Here is a 16,464-nt window from a genome sequence, read left to right on the forward strand (position 1 = left end):
ACTTCTCTGTTATTCAAATCTGAAATCAAAACAGAAATAGCTTTTACCAATCAAGAGGTACAGCTGTTTTAGTAACCGCATCAACTAAATTTTCTCTAACTTTTTATAAACAACTGAAATTTGGACCACTTTCCCAACAAGTTAGACAAAAAGTTAGAGCATATGGAATCTTCCTCTACTTCTCTGATATTCAAATATGAAATCAAAACAGGAATGGTGTCTACCAATCAAGAGGTACAGCTGTTTTAGTAACCGCATCAACTTCTTCCAGTAGGCTACTTCCCACTGTTGAATTAACTGTCATAGAACTTTGAGAAATTTCAAATTATAGCACATTCTAAGCATGAGACAATTAGTAAACAATGTGACTTTTGACACAAATCAGCTACTTTGACCACTTTCCCAATAAAGCAAGCCCCACAGCTTTACTTGTAAAGTTACCATCTAGTTACATTTAGTTTTTTCATAGCGTACACAGTTTTGTTTCTTTTGGTAAATCTTGCGCTTTGTGAATGCAGAATGTGGCTCTCTGAAAGCTGAGTTTGTGTAGTTTGCTATGTCTTTGACCGCAGTGCATCTCTAGCACAGATTTAAAAGGATGTTAGTACAGTAGCAGGGCACTCACCCTAAAAGCTCAAAGGAAATGCAGAGATGATTACGGAAGTGGAAGTATTCCTTCATGTGTATAACATTGTGGCTGTTTTCTTTGTCTTTCCTCCGGAGGGCATCAAGTATTTTCACTTCTACCAAGGCTTGGTGGTGGAATCTGCAGGTTTAAAACAGACAGTGAAGAACAGAACACTAACACAAACAACAACCTACCTGGTGAAGCTATACTCACAGGCTTTGGTTAGATTAACAATTCTTATAACAGGTTAACAGAAGTCCTTTCAAATATAAGGGTACTAGAATTACTGGTGCAAAGTCACAGTTTATCTGCTTAATACTGTAGTGTGTGAATGGAAAAGGAATGCCAGAGTAAGCAGCAGTTATTTCTGTTGTGATTTTTCTGTTTAAATGTCAGCTGGGGAAGGCGCAGGACAACGTGTCAGACTCAACCCTTGGGGTTTCGGTGATGGACAGACTGTATTGCATAGTACTGTACGCTTACAATGACACAGGCGAGCACTGGATGAAAGGTTTGTCCACTTGATTTAGTTTCTTTCAAGTTTTACTTCACATTTTGCAATTAGCAGCCATTTAAACGAGAGAATACATGGGATGTGGTGAAACTAACCAAACGTAATGAATACAGCACATATCAGGTGGCTTTCCTTTCATGCCTGGGTTCGAACCCAGCTCAGGTCACAAAAGAAATTAATTTGGTGGTCCCAACATAGCCCCCAGTCCACATCATTAAAAGACGGCAAACAATTATTAGGCACAACTGTCAGTTTAAGACTAGATGTTTGATGTCAGGATTTAGTTGCGCTCACAGAGCTGTGACAGGAAGCTTACAAGTACAAGTAATGTCTTGAGCAGTTCAGCATGCTGTAGAATTATAGGTACTAATGGCATTTAGTTGACGTTTGGAGAAATCACATCACAAATTAATTAGTTCTCAAGACTGCAAATAGTCCATCATTTTTGCCTTGAACTGTCCTCACTCCGGCCCTATCTTCAAGGAAAAAACATTGTATAGATTTGTATTATGCTACAGGTATTAAGAATCATAATATGTAGAAGCACCTCTTTTTGTTCCGAATTATTTTCAAAGCAACAAGCTCGTTGGTATTATGGTCCAAGCATTTCACAACATGTCCGAATGAGCCTTTCCCAATTACTTCCAGCACTTCAAAGCGGTATCCAATATGGTCGTGTAGCACCTACAATAAATAAACACTGTCAACAGAATAATAAATAGTAGAATCCATATCAAACAACCTTCCAGATGAACCAGATCACAACATTACTTCAATGTGTTGGTGAAACCCATGAAACCTTTCTCCAACCTTTCTAAAGATTGTTTTTTTTATATCTGTGGATCTATGGATTCAATACATGTTTCCAGGCTATTGTTAACAAAGCCAATAACTGCCTTGGAGAATTCCATACATTTGACCTGTTTTGTCAATACAACCCAGTGTTTAAAAACACCCTGCAGCCTGAAAGAAAGCTTGCTAACTTTTACATCCTCTAAAGTCAAGCATGTGATGAATAATAAACAGACTAGAGCCAGTTGTAGTTGCAGTTTCTCCGTGCTGTGTGGCCAGGGCTGTCATTCATTTATTAACCTGCTCTGTATAAACATGAACTATCCCGCCTAACCACCCTGTGCCTACAGCCCCCCTTCGCAGTTACTGTACAAGTCCCCACATGCCTGGGTGGCACTCCACCTACCTACCTTGAGGTAACTGCCATGCTCGTCATCGTACCCACAGTTATGCTGCTCTCCGTGAACCCCCTCAATCTTGTTGGAATCCAGCCCGAGAAACCACAGCTCAGAGTAGTCCATTATCTCCTCCTGCTCGTACTGTGTGAGCCGGTTTCGAAAATGCTTCAGCGCTTCTAAAGAAGGGCCAGAGCACAGGACACGGTGTCACATACTAGTCTATGGTTCCCACTGGAAGTCCCATAACAGGACACAGTGTCACATACCAGTCTACGGTTCCCACTGGAAGTCCCATAACAGGACACAGTGTCACATACCAGTCTAAGGTTCCCACTGGAAGTCACATAACAGTTCTATCTCCCTTCAGGCTGCACACCTTTGGACCATAGCAGGGAAAAAAAAAAAAAAACTTACTATACCTGCTGCTTGCAGTTAAGAGATTTTTTTGTTTCCACGTATTAAGGTTTATCATCTTGGGAAACAGACAGGATCCCAAGATCACTAAAATGTAACTCTGTTCTTAAATTATTTATGCAGATGTTTTATTACAGTGAAAATCTAATAGGATTACATTTGTACATAAAGCAGTTGATTCAGTAAATCAATTGTTGAACACATAATCCAATGGCTGTGTGGTCCAGTGGTTAAAGAAAAGGGCTTGTAACCAGGAAGTCCCCGATTCAAATCCCACCTAAGCCACTGACTCATTGTGTGACCTTGAGCAAGTCACTTAACCTCCTTGTGCTCCGTCTTTCGGGTGAGATGTAGTTGTAAGTGACTCTGCAGCTGATGAATAGTTCACACACCCTAGTCTCTGTAAGTTGCCTTGGATAAAGGCTTCTGCTAAATAAACAAATGATAATAATGATAATAATGTTTTCAAAATAAGTACAAAAAGTACCAAAAACCATTTCTGTTTTGTACATTAGCACTTTCTCCAGATGGAGCTGTATTTTGTATTTATGTTTGTTTTGTATTGGTGAGTTAAGGTACAGTACCTCACTGCTGGCAGCTTATCCTTCAGTTTAAATAGATAAACATTACCATTCATCAACGTTACCAAGGATGCAAAATATATCTTCTGTGGTTAAACTCAAGGTGCGCTTCAGGGGAACTGACACAATTTGATCACAGTAAGAGCTTTACACTGATTTGATAAAGCAATGGATTTCGTACTGTGTGAATAGCAAATAGGGGAGTGCAATTTTTTATTACGATATGAAGTTGCTTAAATCAACCAACAATTATATGAAGCATTTTTCTCTATTTAAAAATAGAAATATTATAGACCTCCATAACTTTGAATATTTAATGATACAAACCTTTTTTTTTTTAAATAGGTTTGATGGACATTTTAAACCACAGTCTACATTTCAATAATATTCACATGAATAGATAGATAGATAGATAGAACAGTCTGTTACAGATGCAGAAATAGCTGGGACAGATGCTGGGACAAAAGGTTATCATTAGCTGTTATTCCAAGTGTTCTGGAAGTTGGCATTAGCAGCATATTATCAAACTCAATTAGAAAACTGTGTATCATATATAATGATGGGTTGGGAAGTGGAGATTTAAATTAAGACACCGTAATTAAAACATTAAACAAGATTTGTATAAAGACAGGTGACTTTCATAGTAGCTAAGTAATGCTTGACTGAAATGTTCTGCATTTGCATTTCATGCATGGTGTGCTTCACACTGATTTCTATATGGCAACCATTTCAGCTGACTGCAGTTGTAATGCTCTTAAATCCAACCACATAAAAAAAATGCTATTCATCATAAACACCCAATAACATGCATACCTGCAGGTGTGATAGGCAGCCTGTGACCTTCAATTGTCTTGTGCTTTTCCTGCTTGTTTGAAGGGCAGTAGCTGCTGGAGTCTGCCAGGTTCTCCGTTGGGTTCAATCTTATCGGGTGCTGCAAGCCTCTGTGCCTCTCCTCCTGTCAATCAACAGGTCATTCACTAAATCATTTCCGCTCGCAGTAAGCGGTCACACAGTTTCCCTGGCAACAGCTTCCTCCAGGAAGCAGTAGCCCCATCTCTGTTTTAGAAACCCTACTTACGGCTACTCACCAAACCTGCTACTATCCTGGAAATGCCCACCTGAAGGAAAAACAGCTTAATCAAAGCTGACACTGTCCTGGGTTTTTAAGACTCTTCATCAACAGGATAATCCTGAAGTCTTGCATTTTGCAAACATAATTTAGAAAAAAAAACAAACAAAAAAAAACATTCTCCTCAGTCCTCTGACTGTTCGACTGATTGACCATTGTGCCAGCATCCCATCAACCTGCAATGTCTTGTAACCTGCACTGACTTTAGGATAAGGTAGCATCAGGTAGTCAAAAATGAGTTCAAATGAGAGTCATATGCAGACAGTTCTTGGATGTAATAGTTTGCTACTATTTGTACTTCAAAAGTGATGAACACGAAATCAAGGATTTTCAAAAAATGTTGAGGAATGTTTTTTGCAGTGTGTTTAAAAGTATTCTGTTTGGTTCAGGAGTGATAACCCTCTAAAAAAGGGCAGCAGTGTGGAGTAGTGGTTAGGGCTCTGGACTCTTGACCAGAGGGCCGTGGGTTCAATCCCAGATGGGGGACACTGCTGCTGTACCCTTGAGCAAGGTACTTTACCTAGATTGCTCCAGTAAAAACCCAACTGTATAAATGGGTAATTGTATGTAAAAAGAATGTGTAAAAAATAATGTAATTGTATGTAAAAAAAAATAAAACATAATGTGATATCTTTTAACAATTGTAAGTCGCCCTGGATAAGGGCGTCTGCTAAGGAATAAATAATAATAATAAAAAAGCGACGAAAGGGCTTTCATGAATTGCAGACTTGATTTATGACCAAAGCAGGTTTTTTTTACATTGTTGTATACGTGTTTTAAATGTATGTTAAGAATTGTCTATTTATTTAGAAACAAAATGTATACTAGCAGATTTGTTATTTTAGCTTACAGATCCTTTAGTTAAAGAAAAACTGAACACTGTCCTGGGTCAGTTTTGTCAAATTGCGTGATGGTTTTGTGACGTGGGTCAATGTCCACTTCGGGGCTCGGGTGACATCATGAAACTCATTTCATTGTGTCTGAGCCAGATTAGAGCCTAGGCCTCCAGATATGGAAGGTTAGTGAATTCAACTCCTACCCATCACACTGATAATCCCTACACTGCTATTGTTAGTGATGTTGTCTCACCTGCTGCACATTTGGCATGACCTTGCTGCCTATCTGAGGCAGGATTATGTCAAGCTGATGATGAGGTTTGGCATTCGCTAACACGGTTTGCTTGGCAGGGGGTTCCAGCTGGGGTAGGGTGCCGACATTGGGACCCAGCTTCTAAAGAAAAAGAAATAAAGAAATAAAGAACAAGAAATCATACACCTGTTGGGCTATCCTATATGCCAGCTATCTATTCATCCCCTCTCCCCAGTCCCCTAGGGGGTGGATGGAATTACCAGGCTTATTCAAAGTGATGATTAACAATGTGAGCTGTGCATGGGCCTGACAGAGACTGTCACTACAGACGATGCAGGGGACCTTAGCTTGATGGTTTTAGGACAATACGCTGAACAACCACTTAAAGGGTGCTAGCAACGTCAGATAAATATAGGCTGCATTGTTATCCTGAGGCTAAAGCGCTATAGTTACTTGAATGCTAGGGATATGAAGGTCATCTAATCAGAATTTCAAAGTGTGTATCATGGAGTTAGGAATGAATCACTTTTGTTGGTCATGGATTTTCCTTTACCAAGTTGAATTTCAAAGCAGCATTGGGGCATATTTTCCAAGTTGTTTACTCCAGTCTGTCATTGACTCCAAACAATAAAATGTAGACGTCTTAAGGCTTTGCATGGTATTACTGGTGTTATTTTTAAGAAATACTAAAAGAAATGGAAGACACTGAAAACGATTCTAGTTGAAACACTTGTCAGTGAATTTTAGTTTCTTCTAGTATTTTATTAATTCAGCACTTGTGTTTAATAGTTATGAATGGTTCTACTTTTAGTAAAATACAGACTGGAGTGGATTTTTTGATAATCTGGCCCATTGTTTCATTTTTAATGGCATGCTAGCTTTATTCAAAGGAGGGATTCATTGTTTGCCCATTTCACCAAGTTTGCATTACTGTTGCTATGTGATGATTTAATAAAAATGCAATGCTGGAGTGCTTTGTCAAGATTGAGATACTGTACGTCTGTTAACGTGTGTGAAAACGTGTGATTTGAAATACTTGGGGAATAAATTAGATTAAAGCAATGGCCAGTGTGCCCCCCCAAAGTTACTAATGTGGCCATCCACATTTCTTAATTGTGCCACTGAAACTGAGCTACTTCCAGTTGGAATGCACTTCAGGTACTGTTAGATCTGCCTGTTAGTCAAGTCAGTTGTGCCCCTGTGGATGCCAGTGTTATGGCAGATATTTCTAATCTGTTGTGCTATTCCTGTAATTACAGTATCTATCTGAATGCATGTTTTTTTTTTTAATGACATACCTGTGGGTATGCTTTGTTGGAGCCAAGTCGATTTGAGTCGTTCGGCGGAAGTCTGTGTTGCCGACTGAAGGCATCAGGTCGAGATGACTGGGTGGCAAAGAAAGACAGTACAGTGGTTACAAACTGCATTCTCCCACGTCCATGTTGATTTGATAGCTCTGTCTCAGTCGCAGGTCATGGGTCCTCCAACAGGATAATGACCCAAAACACACAGCTAAAAGCACCCAAGAATGGATAAGAACAAAACATTGGACTATTCTGAAGTGGCCTTCTATGAGTCCTGATCTGAATCCTATCAAACATCTATGGAAAGAGCTGAAACTTGCAGTCTGGAGAAGGCACCCATCAAACCTGAGACAGCTGGAGCAGTTTGCTCAGGAAGAGTGGGCCAAACTACCTGTTAACAGGTGCAGAAGTCTCATTGAGAGCTACAGAAAACATTTGATTGCAGTGATTGCCTCTAAAGGTTGTGCAACAAAATATTAGGTTAGCGGTCCCATCATTTTTGTCCATGCCATTTTCATTTGTTTTATTATTTACAATATTATGTTGAATAAAACATCAAAAGCAAAGTCTGATTTCTATTAAATATGGAATAAACAATGGTGGATGCCAATTACTTTTGTCAGTTTCAAGTTATTTCAGAGAAAATTGTGCATTCTTCGTTTTTTGTGGAGGGGTACCAACAAATTTGAGCACATCTGTATGTACAGGTGCCTCTATTATATCCCTGTTGCTGGAGTCTAGATATACATAATCCACAGGGAATAACAACTCTGAAAGAGACTCTGGAGTGGTGCCAGCAAAACATGCAAAAACGAACAGCAAGTGCTTATACAGTCAATCTGTTGTCTGACTGGCAACCAGCATAAGATCTGGGTAATCCTCTGATAGTTCTCAGAAAGAAGAGTTGTGTTGTTGGCAAGCTGTCAGGCATCCCCACAAGCACAAAGCTGAGACAGTCTAACCTTGATAGAACAGGCAAAGCACGGCTCATTCTCTTCATTAAAAATAACGGCCATTGACCCTGACCTGGCTCTGAATTAGACAGCAATTTAAGGAAAGAAGAAAAAGTTGTTTAAATCCACGCCATGGTAACCGGACAGCTTTGTCTCTGTCTTTGAGAGCCTGGTTCAAGTCACGTAGAACACATTTTCTTTAATCAAGGACAGCTGCCATTGTTTAATCGCTAAATAGGCTCCCTGTGGATGGATTGCAAAGTAATATACTCTTTTGAGGTCAGTTGTTTTCAGCAGGGGTTGAGCGACAGTTAAGTTTGCTGTGAGCTTGTGAGCCAACATAGGGGGCTAAGGAAATGTGAAAATGTTAAATAACTTTACAGATTTTACCAGGTTTAAATAAAGAGATTCAAATATAGATACTATATTCTACCAATATATACCTCTAAAACAGCTTTTGAAATTACCTCTAATTTTGCTTTACTCTGTGCTACAAATTTAGATCCCATATCAATGATCAATTGACTACTTACAAACCATTTATCGCCCCTATATAATTAATTAGTCAGGTATTGTTTCCACTTACGCATATAATCAGCAAGTATCCCATTTGGCAGGTGAAATAAGTAAGCTTTTAGGGTGACTGGTGTGTCAGGTAGTACATGATCCAAGAGTCTGGACAGACCCTCTCTTAATTAGAGGAGTAGTAACCAAGGTTTTAAAATCAAGTTCCTTACCCTTAAAAGGCAATATGCTTTCACTCTGTGTAATAAACACCTCAGCATCTCCAGCAGATATAACACTTTCCCAATATTCCATCAATGAGTAACCTAAACCAATTAAAGTGAGTGTAGTCCTGAGCCATCTATAACCAAAATGGATATAAGCATCAATAACCAATTTGCAAGAAATCTGAAAGTTCCACTGCACAATGATTAAGGTGAGCAGTGAAATTGATGTGGACGCTAAAAAAGTCAGAAATTGACTTAATCAGTTATCATTATGTGTTTCCAAGTCTGCCATTAGTATATTTAATAAAATTGTATTATTACATATATTATTCATTTTAGCTGTGGAGCCAACTAAAAGGAAGTTGTGGGCCATAGAGGATTATCAGATATGCTGTCACCATGTTTTTAAAGGACTGCTCTATAAAATAAACCGGTGAAAACTGATTGCTGTATTACTTTCTATTTAAAAATACCATGCCTGGAACATTGAAAAAAAATGCATGTAGAACATTTCTGCTTGTGGATGCAAAAGGTTTTCTTTAAATTGTAATGTAATGCGTAGCCTCTGACCCTGACAAATGCTGCGAAATATTTTTTTTAATTTGTTTTTTCCTTTTTTTTTTTTTTTTTTTTTTTTTTTTTAACAGAAATATGCCACAAACACTGATTTTTGACTCCTTCACCGTTACAAGGTACCAGGAGTAGAAATCCAATTTATGGCAAATGTTACAGTAAATTATTATTATTATTATTATTATTATTATTATTATTATTATTATTAGTAGTAGTAGTAGTAGTAGTAGTAGTAGTAGTAGTAGTAGTGTGTTTGTTTTTTTATTTATTTATTTGGCAATATGGGGCACAGGGGTTGGCAGCTTTCCAGTGATAGCAGACTCTTCTGTTTATTGGTAACTGGATTCGAAGTGGGTTCAAAGTGTGTCAGGCTGTCTGAGGTGGGGACTAACACTCAAAGATCCTGTAGCAAATGTGTCATGTACATTTAGGGCTACCCCCAGAAAACATAGCATGGATTTTAGACAAGCGCTCACTAGATTTTGCAAATTAGAATTTGCTAATTATTAACCAAAAATATTTTATCAAAAAAAAAAAAAAAAAAAAAAAATATGAAAAGTAATATTTCTGGCAGTTTCCCCCACAGTTAGTAGACAGACTCTGATGTTTTCCAGCAGACAGAACATCTATCAGCTTCAAGTATCCAGGTTTGGATTTATTGAAAAACGGTAACTGATATGAAGACAACAGATGGCATTTAATTGCATTTTGTAAATCAAAACAACTTGGTGTTTAGCAGCTGCTCTTTATCCACCAATGCAAATGCTATCTCTCTATTTAACTGGTTCAATAGTATGATTTAAAACAAAAAAACAATTATAAAACAACTGTATGGTGTACAAAACAATTACTGTTTATAGATTACATTAGAAATTGATTTTCTCAAAAATGCTCCAGTATAAACTCATTACTGACATAACAGTCCAAATAACATCTACAAATAACTGTTCAATTTCATATTCAGTAACATAAGTTTTATTCCAGAATATAATCATGGTGACAGGGGGAGAAAGCCCTTATCAACGTGCTCATTCCACTCCTTCCCAGTCCCCAGAACGCTTTGAGTAGTTTTTTCAACAGGAATCTGAGTTCGCGAGACATTTTCATTCAGAAAGGGTCAGTATAAATTAGCTCTACGTCTGTTTTATCATGAACTTCATATATTTTCTGTTGCACCATCAATCATCATACAGGGTGTTTTTACAGCATGCAATGGGGACATTTCTGTTGTATATGAATAACTGGATGTTTAAAAAGTGAAAGCATGTTTACCTTTATAACACCTAAGTGTGAACATTAGAAGAAAAGTCACTGGGCACTGGAAATACATTAATACACACACACACACACACACACACACATACACATATATATATATATATATATATATATATTATTTTTGCATATATTACACTTGGTATTATAGTATTATACCTGTTCTGTGGTAGGCTACTGTACGTGGTAAAGAAGGCTACTACAAGAAAAGAAAAAAAAACCCTGCTGTATGCTAAACTAAAAGCATGTCATAATGTACGTAGCGTGTGATTTCTTAGGATAACTACAAAGTTTGTTTTTTTTTTGGTTTGTTTTAATTCTCACAGAAACACACATTCACATAAGCAGTATCATTTCCCCACCTTGTTATTGATTTCTGGTAGCATGCCGTTAGCTAGTCGGGGATGTGGGAATTCTGGACCACTCCACCGCGAATCAGCTTCACAAAGTCTTCTCAAAGTCCTGGAATATAAAATTCCACGTAACACAGAGACAGCGTAAATGCCTCATCACAGTGGATTCATTCGCTTACACTGGTGACTGCAATTTATTTATCCTCCTCTGCGAGTCAGTCCCCACAAGACGGACTGGAAGTGAAGAAAGCATTAAAGATGAGGTTGTCCGGTTTACCCAGGGCACTGTGTAGCTGTACAGAAAGTTAGTGTAATTCTGGACTTTGTGCTAAAAACGCGACAGTCAGCAGAAGATGACTGTGAAGGACCAAGCTCCTGTCATTTCGTCTTGACGTTCTCTAACTCTTCTTCAAAATCCAGTAGCTGACTTGTAGGGCTCCCGACCATAGATGTCTTCCTCTCCCCGTAATGTCTGCTGTGTGATCTCTTTCTTAAGAGGCAGTATTGTGTAGGACGTTGTATTTCTTCTTCTTCTTCTTCTTCTTCTTCTTCTTCTTCTTCTTCTTCTTCTTCTTCTTCTTCTTCTTCTTATACTACATTAGCTTTATGTTCTATTTGCAAATAAGCAGGCTGTGCCTTTACTGCAGGCAGTATGAACATAACAAGGAAAGTCCCATATACACTAATAAAGGTGTGTTTAATATTGTTAAAGTTTTAAAAAAAAAATCACCAGGGCTGTATTTTAAATTGTTTACTGTTATGTGTTTTTTTTTTTTCAAAACTAGCACCAAGTGAAGTAATGTAATTCCAGATTTCTTAAGCACTCCTAATTTGTGTTTCTCGATGTGTAACATTAATGTGGAATTGTCTTCATTCTAAACGAGTAAGCACTTTGAAAATCTGCCCTAAAGCTTCCTAGCAACAGCCCTGTTCTCTCACCAGAGCTGTAAATGATTCATCCTGAACAATACCCCCCACACAGATAATGTTCACTGCAAATCATTCCACACATTTTTTCTTAATATTGAATCAGTGCCTCCCTGGCAGTCTCTGCTCTCCTCAACACTATATTGGCAGTGTTATGACAAGTGTTTACAATTAATGTTGTCTGACTCCTGTATGCAGATTTACATACACTACCAGACATGTACTTACATTTCATCAAGGAGTGTACCGGGGCCTTTTTTTTCTTTATTTATATATTTTCTGGAAAATGTGCCCATTTGTCCCTATTCCAAAAACATGAAGTACTGTTTTTAGGAATGTTTTTTGATGTGTATTTATACTCTTAGGTAAAACTGAGAATAAACTCAGAACCTTCCCTTGTGAATTAAACATTGTAAACAGAAGGCATGTCAACCTCCTCCTCTGCTACTGTAAACAAACAGACATTTGTGTGTATGCTACTGGGATAGCATTATACTACCTGTGTACTAACCTGCAGTAACCCCTAGAGGAACCATTAGCAGACTACAGCATTTCCAGCAATAGCAACACAATGCATGTGGACTGGTAAGGCATTGTGGTGCTGGTACTGCATACTGCAGGGTTTATACAGGTCGCTTCAGCCAATCGGAGCACAGATAGACATTCATTTATTCTGCAGCTTCAGCACAAATCCAACCCAAACCATGGAAATATTCCCTCATCCTTGAAATCATACGTGTGATTATAGTCATGCAGTTAAACTACAGCCACAGATGAACCTTGCATCAGTGCTACTTGATTGTTGAAATGTCACCATGTTACAATTCCAGTGCTGCAGTTGCAGCTTAATAGAGAAGCATTGCATTGCAGATAAACCTGAGTAAGGGATTATGCTTTTTTTTGTACATAAAAAAATAATGTAACATACTGTATATCACAGACAAACAGCTACTGTGTCTGTATTACAAAATCTTTAGTGAGTCTGAAATGAGGTGTGTTGGGTGATATTGGTGTTTGTAATGGTTGATAAACAATTTTTAAAGAAAAGGTTTTGGGGAGAAAAGGATATCAATTTTTCCTTTATAAATGACAATGATGTTTGGCAGTTTGTATGGATTCCCTTTGCGATAAAGTATTGGTGATGCCACATTGTTACTTTCATAGTTAGTTTCATAAAGCCAGTAATTCACAGAAATGACAGAAACATAATAAGAAAACGGTACACAAAAAAGCAAATGAGGGTTTTCATTCAGATGAAAAAACAGCATGCACAGTATTAAAAACAGTGCAGCGCTCCACTAATCCCATTAGAGCCATCGCTCAATATATTATGCCACCTTGGCACAGGTGGTTACTGTTTAAATCAACCTAAGCACTGCAGTATGCTGGGCACATAAAGGGTTCTATTTTAATGCTATAGATCTAAATGCTTCAACTCTTATTCATCACACTGCTTTGTAGATGTCGACACCACCCTCATTGGTGTACACTCTTTGTGAAACCTTTATGTGAAAGCCGACTGTATAAACTGTTAACATGTACAGGACAGCGGTCACTGACGTCAGTGTTATAAAACTCTCTAGCATGTAATGGTACTGCAGTATTGCACGCAAGGGCAACATCCTCAAAGCTATTTACTCCAAACTGTCATCAGCATCGTATAAGAAAAACAAACACCCATTACAGTTCTAAAATAATAAAAACAACTAAAGACTGCTTACGGGCCCCAGCAATAAAACTCTGAGCTGTTTATTTCTGTTTTGGTAACTTTTTTTCCTTTCTTAAAAAATTGCGCTACTGACGACTTGGAATAAACAACTCTGTTCTTGTTGTTTTATACCTTTAGCGTAGTATTCCTGTCAGAAAATGTGTACTTGCCTTTGCAAAATAGAGCACTTGAAACAGTGCATTACCGACATTTATAAGACCCTGAGAAACAGTGATAGCAATGCCTGATCTACACTTGTTATTAAGGAATGTGTTGATGACACAGAGTACAGAGCTCTTAAGACAAGCGTGTGATTATGAACCCCTGCACTTCAATGTTAGGCTGACTGAATCAAAGCATAGGAGGTTGCTAATCAAGCAAAATGCTCGTCAAAGTCAGCTTCAAACATCTGATGTACAGAGAATTCCCCACACTGGCTTAGAACACTAATCTCTCTAATGACATAAATGGTTGAGTCATTTAAGCATTAAAGTGTAACAGAACCGAGTTACCTGAAGACTACTGATGTTCTTAAATTGCTCTTACCTCAAAATAATCATATACTGTATATACCTACAGGCTATGTTATGGTCCCAGTGCCATTTTATTTTCAATCTGTCCACCTGTTTTGCAATAATATGCTGCAATAACTTTTTTCTTTATGAATAATGTGTGTTCTTTATTATATACCAAGCATCAAAATAAACATATCACTTTTTTTAATCACTCGATCATTCATCCTTGACTATGACACGCTTGAGTGACTATGACTGAAGCATATGCACTTGATCACCTAATTAGTGAGACATTTGATTGGACACTGGATATGGAGGGATTTCAGCTGTTGAATTGCAAGCTTAAATAAAAGCAATAAAGAAAATCACAGAAAAAAAAAAATGCCACGTCTGTCAAGAGAGTAGCACCTTCGTGCAATCAGCATGTTGGAGGCTGGACTAGGGCAGCGTACTGTGGCTCGCCATCTTGGGCGCTCACAGCCAGCAATTTCAAACCTGGCGAGACGGTATAACCAGACACACTCTGTCAATGACAGACCATGAACTGGGAGACCAAGAGTCACAACGCCTGCCCAAGATCAACAGATCATTTTGCAGTATCTACCAGTGTGTTGAACATATACTGTACACTTTTGAGAAGTTTACTTTCAAATGGGCTCTTAATCTAGCTAGTACAATAAGTAGCAAAAGCATGTCCTTTTAATTTACAAACGACAAGAAGCTTATGCCCCTATAGCCTAAACTAACTTAGGGGAAGGTAAACAACCCTAATAAAAATGTACTATAGTAAAAACATAGCAAAGTGTAACAAAGTGTACTGAAAATATGTTAAAGCATACTGTAGGTAAGCCCAGAGTTATGGAAAATCATATTAAAAAAAACATGGCAAACCATGGTAAACTATGATAAATGCATAATATAACTATAGGAAAAGTATAAGAAAGCTGAAAAATTGCCTTGCAAAGTTACCATGGTAAACTTCCACGTTTTTACAGGGTTACACTGAGCTGGGAAATGTATGTGTTTTTTATATTAACAATGATTTGATACCCAGCTATAACAGTTCCCTCTTTATGTCTCTAATGAAACAAGAAACACATAAATGAGCCCTGATCCAATTAACAGCATAGTATTTTATACAAGCCATAAACCCTGAAACAAAAGATAAAAATATGCAACTACAGTTCTTATGAATCATAGATTATTTGTTAATTACCATTATGATAAAAAAAAAGTTGCTATGCAGTAATTTAAACAGTCTTTACATAAGATATTGCCAGAGTAATTAAAGATGCAGTTGGGTTGTGTTTTTTGAGTATCGTACACATTTAATTTCACTTTTATGAAATGTAATAAATCACCTTCTATAAAAGTCCTGTGGTATACTATATTAAAGCACACAAGTATGGTAAATCATGGTAAATTCATATTATAAGCATGTGTTGTGCATGATAAACTGCACAACTACTGTGCCAAATTACAATTATATATAGATTTTTTTTAAAGGGATTTTTACATTTTTTAAGCTTTTAGCTCTCTACTTCTTGTTGCACCTTACATTTATATGTCACAATTTCTAAATTGAATTGATAAAACTGAACTGTTTAGGATCCAATCAAGTAACATCTCCTATGTAACACTTGTTTTTGTCTTCTTGTACCTCTTTCGACCATGTCAAGCAGTAAACCCTACATTTATTTTGGTTTTACTCATGGATTTCACCATTGCATACAGTAACAGACATTCTCTGAATCAACCAATAATGACCCATTTTTTGTTTTACTTTCCATTTGCTATGGCTTTATCAAGGTAAACCACAGTAAACAGGAGTAGACTGATTCAGACGGTTCTTTTGATGTCCAACTGCAAACAAGTTACACTATATATTCCTTTGGGAGAAGCGGAGGGTATATTTTTGCAGTATATGAAAAGAGGGATAACTGGACTAGTCTAGTTATAGCACAGTTAAGTGTAAATAAAGTAAACGTGGGGAGGCATGGTAAAGCAGTAAAAGTATGGTCGAAGGAGGAAACGTGTTAAATAATAAAACAAACAAGTCAAGTATGTAAAACATCCATGTCAATTTACATAGTCTAACTTTTAAAATGGTCCCTTTCTTTTAGCTGTCTATAGTTCATTTCCTTCTCCTTTTACTTTCTAATTAATGACCCTCTCCCTCGTACTGTACGAGCCATTCTCTCTGTTGCTGATGTTTAGTGCATTACCTCAGGTTGTACTCTTGGGTTTCTCCTAAGGTGCCTCCAGCAGCTGTTCAGGAAGCAGAAACCACAGCAGAATGGCGAGGTCCCCTGTCCCCACATCACGCTGCTGGTCCATGCTGCAGACTCTACACACAAACCAGTCCAGAAACCACCACACAGAAACGCCTAGTTTGATGAACGTCCCTCTTTCTTTTTGTTCTTTTTGCACTTACTGTAATGACGTGGGGAGTTTTGACAGCCGTAATGGATGACTTCCCTGATACCAAATAATACTGCTTCTTCCTTGGTAGATTCCTTTTCTTTGTGTAAAGAGCGCTGGAAAGCTCAAACGGCACAGCAGGCAGTTTACTGACGTGCG

General features: G+C 37.8%; 1 protein-coding gene across 2 annotated transcripts in view; it reads right to left on the reverse strand.

Moving 5' to 3' along the window:
* Positions 1 to 16,464, reverse strand: part of LOC117419603 (dual specificity tyrosine-phosphorylation-regulated kinase 4-like) — a 40,381-nt gene that overhangs the window by 9,655 nt on the left and 14,262 nt on the right. Inside the window, exons 3-9 of one of the 2 annotated variants that reach the window (XM_034032504.3) lie at positions 10,744 to 10,843; positions 6,844 to 6,930; positions 5,546 to 5,686; positions 4,141 to 4,282; positions 2,345 to 2,508; positions 1,690 to 1,826; positions 626 to 766 (exon numbers count right to left, since the gene is read on the reverse strand). In XM_034032504.3, the coding sequence (XP_033888395.3) occupies positions 626 to 766; positions 1,690 to 1,826; positions 2,345 to 2,508; positions 4,141 to 4,282; positions 5,546 to 5,686; positions 6,844 to 6,930; positions 10,744 to 10,767 (836 nt within the window). In that variant the 5' untranslated portion in view covers positions 10,768 to 10,843. The remainder of the gene's footprint in view (positions 1 to 625; positions 767 to 1,689; positions 1,827 to 2,344; positions 2,509 to 4,140; positions 4,283 to 5,545; positions 5,687 to 6,843; positions 6,931 to 10,743; positions 10,844 to 16,464) is intronic. The other variant, XM_034032502.3, reaches the window with a different exon arrangement.

Source organism: Acipenser ruthenus, chromosome 14, assembly GCF_902713425.1.
Source record: "Acipenser ruthenus chromosome 14, fAciRut3.2 maternal haplotype, whole genome shotgun sequence".
Lineage (NCBI taxonomy): Eukaryota > Metazoa > Chordata > Actinopteri > Acipenseriformes > Acipenseridae > Acipenser > Acipenser ruthenus.